Genomic DNA, 11969 nt, shown 5'->3' on the forward strand with positions numbered 1-11969 from the left:
TAGGTGGCTCTTCAATGTTGTGAACCACTTGCTAGACTCTGAGAAGAACGCTACTACTTCTTCAATGGTACCAAGTGCGTTTCTAACACTTGTAACTCTGCAACTGCGAGAGACAGCGAGGTTGAGCTGATGACTTCAACACGGTGCTACTTGCACGTTGATAGCTTTCTTTTTTATTGTAGTTACAGCTCCTTTCAATTTTGACATATTAACTGAGTAACCATCACTGCCTAAACTCACGCAGTTCTCCAGTGACAGAGAAAGGCTTTCCATTCTCCTTAGTATCGTAGTACCTGTTAAGAAACTGTTAAAACTATGTGAAATGTTAAAAATAAGAATTAAATGTTTTAAAACTAAATATAAAAAGATAAAAATAAAAGGTTTTCTTAAAAAGTATTTTGTATTTTAAACTTGTTTTTCTGTCGTTAATGATGTATTCGTACACGTTGTCGAGTTTCGACAAGCCTTTGTAATGGCTTCCAGATGAGACCGGGACCCCCACATTGTTCGCGGGTGCTCCTTTTCTAGAAGGCCCAAGACACGTGTTAAGTGTTATCTCTTGGGGGCAGCGGAAAGCGAACGAGCGGGGTCTAAACGGTATCTTCTGGCATTCAATGAAAAAGAACCACTGTGAAACGGAGAAAGCTAAGGCATTTTTGGACGCCAAAGCGTTCACCTTGTAAAAAATAAAGGTTCTCAAAAAATAAAGTTGCTTTTCTCGGTTTTAAATAGACTCTGTTTCACTAGTTATTTCACCAATTCGATCAAACGATAGTTTAGTGGATTGTTTCAGTCCGATTCGCTAAAATCAAACGCTCTCCTAAAATTAAAATTGTTACGGGAAGAAATAAACCGAAATTCTTCAGTACCCAATAGCTCACCAGTAATCCTGCGCTCTTCAGGTTCACCGTCAATGTTGCTACTACAATCATTGTCTTTATGGATGTCAACGAAACTAAAAATCTTTCGTGAAATAGTCGCCACCATTGACATATTTTGAAGCTAAACTCAGTTGGGTGATCCGTAGTCTCATCGAAGATCATGCTGTAATAACGAGATTCTTTAATTTACTTCAGTATTCTTGATAACACCACTGCTTCACAGCATGTAATAAGATCGTTGTTTTACTTATGTAAGTGGCGTTCACTTTAGTGATCTCAATGTGCTGTTTTAGTTGCAAGTCTCCAGCGTCGATTCTAAATCTTAGAAGAGCTCTAAAGTTTCCCTCGTTACTCACTATATTTTCACGATCATTTGTTTCGTTTTCTAATAGTCTTCCATCATCTCTATGCCCCCGCAGAGGAATATTTTGCATCCATGAAATGGTTATTCTGCTAACTGTACCGTTTGATATACCAAATCTGTCAGCGAGATCTTCCACAAAAAACCCTGGTATTATTCTCATCATTACCATGAAAAATTGGTCGATGGGATTTAATTTTCTTGGCCGTCCAAATTCTGTTGTTTCAACATTTTTCATGGGGAACCAAAATTTAAAGGGAAACGGCCAAGCTTTTCCAAATATGGCCTTATTTCCGTTTCAAAAGATTAACAAGACGTTCAATATACTAACACGTACCTTTTTTTTTGTCTTGAAAAAATAGCTTTTGGCCCAAAAAGTTGAAACGCAAAATAACGCCAGGTGTTTCGGTTTGAATTTTCGCCGCCATCTTAGGGGCTGCCGCCAGCGCCCCTAACCCCGTATGAGCGATTTGCGAACTATCCAAACTTTTAAAATCGCGCAATTTAGGCTTAGGTCTCTTATAACTGGAACGCGCCGCGCGTGCAAAACAAATTTTTTGCGTCTTCAGCAGCGCGCGCTTTTACGTTGTTTTTCTGTCTCACCGACTTCTCACCAGGTGTCGCGGTGGACGCGCGCTTTTCGATTTCCCGAAATTTCTTTATTTTATTAAAAATTAACCACTCAATATTTTTTGATGCGGTTTTCGCCATAAATTTTAGTTTTTAATGGGCTATAGGGCTATCTAACTGGTTAAAGCTTGACCGTTCCCCTTTAAAGTTAGGAAGTTTTGATAGTTTTTAAATGCGGTGACGAACTGTACTTTTGCACCTTTGTCTTTAATCGATTCGATATTCATCACTTGTTTTTGTAAAGTTTCTGACAGTCCTTTATTTGTTACAGATATTTTAATAATACGTGTTTGAAGGACTTTAATTTCACTCTTTTGCTTTGATATTTCAATCTTTAACTTAGTCGTAATTTTACGTTCATTGGCTTTTTTAACTTCTAAGCTTTTATATTTTTTCTCTCAGCTTTTCATTCTCATTGCTATAATGCCTATGCATTTCACAGATACAAGTACATGAATCAGGGAAAGCAGACTAACAAATATTAATTGGATCATCACCGCTATTCATAGAGATATGAATTTGTGGAGTCAATTTTTGATCAATGACTTCTCCGAGATAATGGGGTACTAACAGATGAAGAGTGATAAATTCATACAACCATCTTTATTAGAGGTATCGAGTGAGAAGGCGGAAACCTGATGTTTTAAAGTGGAAGATCCCAAGCTTGAACTATGGCCTAGACTACTATTGGGCTCAGTCAGATTTACTGGTGAATCAATCTCTTCAGAGTGCCAATTAATATCTTTGTCAGCAACTTTTACGTATTATGTTGTCCTTAACATAGATTTACATGTATCAATTTGTATTTTATGTTCCGCGTGAATGCTCAACTCTTTTTACGTCGTTGATGAGCCACCATTAATGTCTTAAGGGTCTTGGAAATCTTGATTTAGTTCTGTAACTAATAAGTTTGAATCCCATGGCACACTTCCAGCTTTCAATATTCTAATTCAAATTTGCACATTTGTTTCGAAATCAGATTGCAGATAATTTACGGAATATTTTTCAGTCAAATCTGGCGAAGCTCTTCGTTTTAACAACAACATTAAATGTTTACTGAAACTTAGGGCTAAAGTTACCTTCTTGTCTTGGCTATCCTTAGTTGTATTTTGATTACATAAAGATACAGCACATAACCTAGGTTTAATTCTGGACGAAGGCATAGTAACGTAATTAAAAAATAGATTTTCTGATTTAAAAATAAGAAAACTAAAGTTCCACTAAGTTTAAGTAGGAGGACGTATGCAAAGTTAAACAGAGCCCGGTTTATGTATACGCGCAGACGAGTCGATAAAGCAGGGGATCATAGTCCCTCTTTTATCAAAGGCCTATTTCCCCCAATAAATACATTACGATCTAACACTAAGAAATAATTTCAGTTTGGTACTTTTAAAGTTATTCACAATTTGAATTTTTTTCTATTTTGAATATCACATTTCCAGATTAAAGGGCTACACCAGCGTTTAATCAATCTGGGTAAAAAGCGAGTAGCCCCTCCTTTCCGTACGTCAAGACAAAATATTCAGCCCTATTTAATATCAAAATTCAAACGGTGGTCTGACCCTTTAACAAACCTATTTGTCAATGTAAGAAAACTTTAACCACCAATAAATGTCTAATTTCAGACCAATTTTAAAACTCGTGATATTGAGGAAAACAAACTTTTCTGGAAATGTTATGAACATCTAAATATTTTTAATAGCACCTTTCTTCGATATTTTTGGTATAAAAGTTATTAACTTCAATGGTTTAAAAATGTGTTTATTCAGAACATCTTCTACTTCATCCACTTGATACCAAAATATTGCAAAGGTTATTTTATTGCTTAACGTGTTTTTCGATATTCAGCATACATATCAATGTCAAAAGTAAATTTCCCAACATTTTCGATTTAAACACGTACATTTCGCGACTATCCGCCCTTTTATAAAACGTTACGACGTAGTGAAACGAAAATTTATTCATCCCAGTACATGCAAAATACATTAAGTGCGCTCGCATATATACCATCTGTTATAAAGAGGAACAACGCGTTGCCAAACCAAGTCAAGAGCTCGACATTACCAATAGCTGATAGAAAATATATCCATCTCATAATTAAAAAGTACGATGACTATTAAATATTTCTATTTTATTCAATTTAACATCATATATATGTTATTGAGTTTATTACGAGCAAATGGAGAGCCAGGACCTGGAGACTCATTAAGCGACGAGGAAGTATCCCAATTAATAGATTTGCTTCGTAAAGCAGGGTGTGGTAAGACTTTTCATTATCACAATGATTCAATTATTCTTAAGTTAAATTTCATACTGCCGGTTGTTATCAAAATAATTAAATGTGCAGATAAATAAATTTGATTTAAAATAACACCGTAGTGAATATCAATAGATATTTATTTCCGGGGTGTTTTTCCAACCTTTTCAAAACTCACTCACGGGCGCTCTGTTTTAGTATTATGGCGATTATTAGCAAATAACAGTTACAATTAAGAAGATTTTGGCATTCCCAAAAGAATTGGAATTATAAATAGCACCATTTTCACTCATTTGATGAATTTAAATTTAAAATTAAGCTGAAAAAATTATAATTTTTCTTTCCGAAAACATTCAAAAATCGGATATTGAACTACGAGTGTTCATTTAAAAAATTAAGACCCACAGACGTTCCCGTTTTAAACCTCAGGTGCTTATCTTCTATATGTTTTACATAACATAGGGACAGACACTAGTCAAACTGATAGAAATTCCTTTAAGAACTGTAAAGCTGTTGAGGAACCAGGTTTGATTGAACATGTGAGTTAAATAAACTGTGCCACCTATATTGTAAATAGAAAAGCAGTAGAATTTCTCAGATTACCGATCTCATTCAAATGGGAAAGCCATGCAATGCATTTTTAAGTGATAATGCGAATGAAGATTTAACGATCGATTTCACAGCTGCGTGCGACCCTCTTCAAACCGAGAATGGAGTAAGCAAATTTCATTAATCCTTTATTTAGATTTAATAAATGCACAGCTCGAATTTAAGACAATGGTAGGCCCAATTGAAAATTGAAAAGAAATATTTCAATAACTCACAAAGCGACAGTTTTCAGGAATTATGTTGCTAAGCCGCCACAGTTTTCTAAAGTAATAATTATAATTCTTTGTACCAATTTCAGCCAAAACTGGTTCGCTGTTTAGTTAATAATGGAGTTTCCGCCGACCCAAAAATAATAGAGGTAATATTGCTTATGCAGTCTCACATTTGCTTTTAAAATATTGCTTAATTATAAATCTATTTACAGGAATGTATTAAATAGCTCGAAGACAGATAAAAATTAAGGTTTCCATTAAAAAAAAATAAAAAGGTTATGAAATAACGGTGTTTATTAATTAGTAAGGGAACTCTGTAATTTGCCAATTTCAGAAGAAGTCTAAAACATTTCTTGGCTTTGAAATTTTAAGATAAAACATTTATATTTTGAAATTTAAAATTAAGTTAAAATGGGTAAAAAAATAATCAAATCCGATGTATTCTTGAATTAATATTGTAATACAGCAAATAGCCCTAGTTAAAGTTAATACACGTAGATCTAAATATGGTAACCAATAAAACCTACTAAAATTAACGTATCTCGTTGTGATGCCTGATTGAACCAGGATAAAATGAACCCCTTAGAAGTACTTCCAACGCTGTCACCCGATGGAATCTTCCCTCTCACTTCTCCCAAAGTTGTTAAGTAACCAGGTAAGTCTAAAATTGTGGTTCAATAGCTTTGACTATTTTTTCCCAGAAGATCTTATCTTCCTCTTTATTTCGAGGCGCAGCGATGTAAGTTCTGGTGCCAATTAGATGCCTGCAAAAAATATGAAACTACCAATTAGGGAAACACCGATATAATATCGACGTATTTTCTATCACAAATCGAATATCGTTGTTTTTTTATTTGTTTACACTCGTAACCCCCTTTCTAAAAGAGGTATGATCTAGCTTTGGAAGTCTGGCGTACGTGGCGCGGCGAATTAAATAAAATATTATCATTATTTAGTTAATCGAGAATTTTCTTATTTTTAAACGTTTTTCCTTTTTGTTACCGGTATCGGCCAATATCGGCTTCGTTTAAGCCGATATTGGTCGTTACATATATTAAAAAAATAGGCCGATACATCCCTACTCACCATTATAGTTAAGTTTGCAATAATTAAAATATAATATAAATAATGCGTACGAAATAGATCTTAACATAACAGTGTTTAAAATGTTCATGAGTAAACTACGATATTAGAGAAAGTGTTGGTTGTTGTTATATAAAGAATATTAAGCATACGTTATTATCGGATTAAATGTACAATATTGAAGAACCTTTAGTTCAATGGAGGCGCTTCTGAACGACCTTTTGAATTACGTAAATTAACATACTTCGATAGATGTGAATCGGCTTCCCGTAGCATACTTTTATCACTCCTTCAGTTGCCGGAATCAACCATACTTTATGCTATGCATTTTACAGGTCCGTCACATAGTATAAGAATCTGTTAAATTTTCTTGCACCTACCCTTAGTCATTTTAAAGTTAATTTACTTGCGCACTTGCAACAGTCCCAATCAAAAGTTTCTGGCCATTTTCTCTTGACAGCCATTTTATTTATATTTTAGGTAGAATGAGGGCTTTTATGAAAGAATACCCTCACGCAAATAATATGCAGTGAAAGTTAATGCCCTACCATAATTAGGGCGCGAGCAAAGCCGGAAATAGCCAAACCCCTCCAAAATGACGTCATGAACACGTAAATAAAATTTGTCGTGTCTACGCTTGTTCGAAGCGTCATAATATTCGGAAACCAAATCTGGTTTCATTTTTCAAATCGGATTTGTGGTTGTAAAGTTATTGAAATAGTGATGAAGGAAAAAATTAAAATTAACCCTAATTTAATTTTTAATTGCTTTGTTTCATTTAAAAATTAAATGTGCTACGAAATTTTTTAAATTTGAAAATCACGAAATGGGTAATTTGGAGCACATTTAGGTTAATGTCATCAAGTTTGGGTAAATTGGAATATTTTTGGGGTAAATTTGTAACACTTTTTGGGAAAAATAAGGAAAAAAAATCGTATTTTTGTTTTAAGTGGTCAAAAACATTTTCGGTTGCCATGGAAAATCGAATGGGTAGTGCAACGTCGGCTTTTTGGAAATTTCCTATCTCATATAGGTCTGCATTACGGCCGACATTGAACAAAATCTGCAATACACACCTCGGGTACTCTCCTTGTAAGCGTGGTGACCCAGAACAGTTATAAAATAACCAGAAGCGGTAAAATTAAAAAATTTCAGCTAAGGAATATTTGAAAGACTATCAAGAAGCTCCTGGAATTTTTAACGACCAGACGTTCAGCTAATGTTTCAAAATTGTTATGTTTTTTTCTCGACTGCATTACCTTAAGTTGTTGGGCATAAGTTTTCTAGGTACACCTTGAAGTAGAACCAGCACAATGTCATCTCTTTTTTCCTCTTTCAGCGTGAGTTGCGCCAAGTGAGCTTCGAGCAAACACCAAACGCTTCTCACGTAATTCTTCGAAACAATGAGAACGGTCTTCCGACTCGATTCAATGGCCGTTATTACGTTGTCTGTAATGGGAACTCCGACCTGATGACACGAGGAATACGTTACTATCACGGCAATTGAAGGGCCACTCTTCACTGACGTGGCCTTTAATATACATACTTGAAAATCCCTTTGATGTAAGCACAGTCTAATAGATTTATTTTCTACATTAGGCAGAAAGTCTCGCGAAAGCCAGTCGGAATCTTCGTTACTATACGAAATAAAGGCGTCGTATTGGAATTTTCTTTGATCGACTTCTTGGTGTTTCGAAAGCTTTCAAAAAAACAATATTTCGGTCAATTACACTAATTTACTCGACAATCCGATATGGTTTTGTCCACAAATTAAGTAACGTTAGAAATAGACCTTTTCTAATTCCCCCCTTCTAATCGTCATAAAGACTATTTGATTTTTAAATGACGTAACCAATACTAACCTATTCAGTTATAATTTCATCATAAAGCTTTAAATTATAAAGTAACATTCGTAAGGCGTATTTGGATTTGATAATATGACTTTTGGAGCCTATCGATCCAATGCTATGAAATGTACACGTGTGGTTTCAACTCGAGTGAATTAAATAATCTGTGTGCGCGTATAAAATTTGTACGCGTATAAACGCGCGGGGAAAGATGGCAAGCTCGTTCGATCACTTGTTTCTTACAGTAATTAGAGATATATACACAAAATATGTAAGAACGTTTAGTCTGTGCGGAATGAGGCTCCGTCTGCACGAGTATAGGTTCCCTTACATCATTATTGCACAGGCTTAATAATTATATTTGTTAAAGCTATATATTTATGTTGGACTCGTAACGCTAGATGGCGAAACGGTCGCTAAAGAAAGAACGATATTTGTTTATATAAATTCAGTCACGTGAACGCTCCTCTCTATAGACTCTTAAACGCGCCTCCCCAACCGACCGCCATTACCTTACAGTCTACGGGGAGGGTGATGAAAAAACCGGTTTTGGGGGAAGAAATTTTCTGTGGTAGAGGGCTTGCTCGATGGTTGTCTCGACGGTAATGGCGGCGCCCAGTAAACGTTTCTAAAAAGAGTGTATTGTTTTATCTCTACCTCGGAGTTTTTTTTAGTTCGCCGCTGTCTGGTCGTCCACTTGTTTGTTATTACTACTAAATAAAGAAGTTTCTTTTTAGCTATAGCCCCTTGCACGGCCCAGTTATTGTTTTCGTACACTACACGTTAAATTTAACAATATTTAGTTATCTGGTAAACGGCTAGGGCCACTTACTTTAGCTGTTACTTACTTTATTTCGGAATTGTAAAGCAATGTACGTCAGGTACCACCGTCCTTTGTAACCGCCAAATGCGGTAAAGAAAATAACCGATACTAAAATGACAGACACGATCAAATAATTTTGAATGTAAACGGAGTCTCCGTAACAGTGGTCTTCACTAGTTGTGACGTTGAAAAAATTAATTTTGGTAGTATCGTTGACAAAGCAGCCCTGTTTAAGTGGGTCCAGCAATATGTCCGGGTGGTCCATCAACCATCGTTGAAATTTTTGGACATCGCAATCCTGCACGATAAAATTATGTTATAAAGAGATCATGCTTTTCGATTTGGAATAGTATAGAACCAACGATACGTAAATGTATCCTAAAAGTAGTCTAATAATCATCATCAACATTTTTGGACAAAATTTACACTTTCAGGTGAGTGTTTTTCACGAGCTACTTCTATAGAGTTTCTTGGAAATAAACTATATTAATTTACCTGTTCCATATATTATTTTTATTATCGAACGATTTCCGCCTTCCGTGAATAAATTTTAACTAAGATATTTTGGTGTAAACCTCAAAATATCCTATATTGTAGAAAAATAAATTTGTACAAATATAATTGGATCGTTGATCAAAAAGTGCATAGCTGTATGTACACTCAGCTAAGCCTAAATCAGCATTTTTAAATTTCTTAAATAAACTTATAATATTTAAGTTTAGGCTCTGAAATTTCGGTTAAAAACAATAAAAATAATTACCAAGCAATTTAATGGATTTCCCTCCAATGTTAAATTTTCCAATGTCGAAAATTCTTCCAACATTTGAGCAGATACGCTAGTAATTTTGTTATTCTTAAGTTGAATAACTCGAAGTAGTTTTCCGCGAGGAAAGACGTCATAGTCCCACGTCTCAATTAAATTATGGTCCAAATAAACTAATTCCAGAAAATTCAGTTCAGAAAATAAATTTTTCGATAGAATCTGAAAATTTAAATTGTAGTAAATTTTAAACGTTTTTGAAATTTACGAATTGGTTTATCGACACAATTTAAATGATCAAAATATAATTGAAAGGAAACTTCATTAGCGTAACTTGAATTTTGGTAGGGATGGGTACGCAATTGACTTAAAGGGGAACGACCAAGCTTTTCCAAATATGGCCTTATTTCCGTATCAAAAGATTAACAAGACGTTCAATATACTAACACGTACCTTTTTTTGTCTGGAAAACTAGCTTTTGGCCTAAAATGTTGAAACGAAAAATAACGCCAGGTGTTTGGGTTTGGAATTTCGCCGCCATCTTAGGCGCTGCCGCCAGCGCCCCTAACCCCGTATGAGCGATTTGCGAACTATCCAAACTTTTAAAATCGCGCAATTTAGGCTTAGGTCTCTTATAACTGGAACGCGCCGCGCGTGCAAAACAAATTTTTTGCGTCTTCAGCAGCGCGCGCTTTTACGTTGTTTTTCTGTCTCACCGACTTCTCACCGGGTGTCGCGGCGGACGCGCGCTTTTCGATTTCCCGAAATTTCTTTATTTTATTAAAAATTAACCACTCAATATTTTTTGATGTGGTTTTCGCCCTAATTTTAGGTTTTAATGGTCTATAGGGCTATCTAACTGGTTAAAGCTTGACCGTTCCCTTTTAAAGAAATTGTTCAAACAACATGACATTTAAGGGAGCACTTACCCCAGCGTCCCCCATCCAAGCCTACGCCAAAGCAAAGCTTATTTTATCACCAAAGGTACTCCCTTCTGTGGGATAACCTTGCGTTTCATTAATACAAGTCGTATATAGCACCTAATTACCGAAATTTTGTTGTCACGAAGGGTGATATGTTCAATGGCTTCCAGATGGCGAAGTGGATTTGATTGGTGTAAATCCAGAGATATTTTGTTGGAATCGATGTACAACGATTTCAAATTGCTTAGTCCGTTGAAAACGTTGCTCTCTAGTTTCAACAGAGCGTTTCCTGACAAATGAAGACTAGTTAATTTCTTTAAATCTTCGAAAACGTACTCGTCGATGTAAACCAAGCCAGTGTTTTGCAAGTCCAAGAAATCGAGGAGATAAAGGCCGTCAAAAACTCCTTTGGACAATTTTATTTGCAACTTTGAGTTAAAGAAAGAAATTTCCTTCAAGTTTACGAGCTGTGACAGTTGCTTTTTCTTGAGTTCGAATTCGAGTCGTCTACGTGAAAAATGATGTAAAATCAAATGGGTAACGGGGTTTTTAAATAATTAATTTGTTAAATAAACTATTTTGCTTGATTCTTGATAATCTTTTAATATTGGTATTAAAGGAACGGCAGCGTTATTAGTTACTGATTAAAAAATCCGATTAAAAATAATAGTCATTAATTGGTCATAAATATAATTAGTTTAAATTAGAATTTTTCCGCCGCCTTAACGCAGTTGCGCCAGCTTCATTGAGAAAAGCAAATTCTTCACGAACAAGGAGACAACCCGAGGTGTTTATCTCCAATTGGGTTTAAACTCGGGTGGTAAGTAGACCTTCATGTAACTTGAAAATCCCTAAAAGGGTAGACAATAATGGGCTTTCATTTTTCCATGGCAACCAAAAATGTTTTTCACAACTTAAAAACTGATTACTCGTATTTACCCAATATATGTATATTTTCTCATATTTACCAAAATTAACGTTTATTGGTCCAAAGGTACCAGATTTAGCCATGATCTGAATTATGTATCTAATTGATGAACCTTTTTTAATATTTTCCCATGTTAATTTTCATAGAGAAAATCATTTTTTTAAGTTGTGAAAAACATTTTTGGTTGCCCATTCTTGTCCACCCTTTTAGGGATTTTCAAGTTACATGAAGGTCTACTTACCACCCGAGTTTGAACCAAATCGGAGATAACCACCTCGGGTAGTCTCCTTGTAAGTACTGTACTTCCGTCCATCTGTAGGAGTATTACCGTACAGGGAAAATGGGGGTTGCTCCAGTTATTTAAGTTTTATTAAATTTTATAATTTCTACAGTTTATATATCCAAATAAACAAAAGGCTTCTTTTAATGACGCTGAGCCTTTAAATGTACTCAATTTATGTAAAAGGAAGAAAATTATTACCGGAAATTATTATTTTTTAAGTCCAAGACTGATAACTTGGGCCAATTTTCCAAGCCCGAACAAGATGATAAATGGTTTTCGCTCAAGTGCAGCTCTTCTAGGTTTGGGACCCTTTTAAAAGCGCTGGGATGAATGCTTTGAATTTTACAGGAACGAAGGTCGAGAATCCTAAGT

At 35.2% G+C, this 11969-nt stretch overlaps 2 protein-coding genes across 2 annotated transcripts; one reads left to right on the forward strand and one right to left on the reverse strand.

Moving 5' to 3' along the window:
- The first annotated feature begins 4026 nt into the window (after positions 1–4026).
- Positions 4027–5240, forward strand: LOC149942927 (uncharacterized). The gene is made up of 5 exons (XM_090179543.1): positions 4027–4132; positions 4592–4668; positions 4728–4844; positions 5037–5096; positions 5163–5240. The coding sequence occupies exons 1-5, from the start codon at positions 4027–4029 to the stop codon at positions 5175–5177; spliced, it is 375 nt and encodes a 124-aa protein (XP_090035669.1). The 3' UTR covers positions 5178–5240.
- Positions 5241–5428: 188 nt separating this feature from the next.
- On the reverse strand, positions 5429–9545 carry LOC149942928 (toll-like receptor 6). Its single transcript, XM_090179832.1, has 5 exons — positions 9464–9545; positions 8729–9001; positions 7580–7732; positions 7293–7501; positions 5429–5714 (listed from the first exon to the last, which is right to left on the reverse strand). The coding sequence occupies exons 1-5, from the start codon at positions 9524–9526 to the stop codon at positions 5612–5614; spliced, it is 801 nt and encodes a 266-aa protein (XP_090035958.1). The 5' UTR covers positions 9527–9545; the 3' UTR covers positions 5429–5611.
- Positions 9546–11969: the final 2424 nt, after the last annotated feature.

The sequence above is a fragment of the Leiobunum rupestre genome, chromosome 6 (genome assembly GCF_980474605.1).
Source record: "Leiobunum rupestre chromosome 6, qqLeiRupe1.1.hap1, whole genome shotgun sequence".
Lineage (NCBI taxonomy): Eukaryota > Metazoa > Arthropoda > Arachnida > Opiliones > Sclerosomatidae > Leiobunum > Leiobunum rupestre.

Bases quoted from the DNA above. Each gene is read 5' to 3' on its own strand.
- LOC149942927 (XM_090179543.1), top strand. From the start codon at position 4,027: ATGTTATTGAGTTTATTACGAGCAAATGGAGAGCCAGGACCTGGAGAC. The intron at 4,133-4,591 runs GTAAGACTTTTC...TACATAACATAG, and splicing joins GCTTCGTAAAGCAGGGTGTG to GGACAGACACTAGTCAAACT. The intron at 4,845-5,036 runs GTAAGCAAATTT...TACCAATTTCAG, and splicing joins CTCTTCAAACCGAGAATGGA to CCAAAACTGGTTCGCTGTTT.
- LOC149942928 (XM_090179832.1), bottom strand. From the start codon at position 9,526: ATGTTGGAAGAATTTTCGACATTGGAAAATTTAACATTGGAGGGAAAT. The intron at 7,502-7,579 runs GTATGTATATTA...TCGTGTCATCAG, and splicing joins TACATCAAAGGGATTTTCAA to GTCGGAGTTCCCATTACAGA. The intron at 5,715-7,292 runs GTAATGCAGTCG...TATTTTTTGCAG, and splicing joins CTTATGCCCAACAACTTAAG to GCATCTAATTGGCACCAGAA.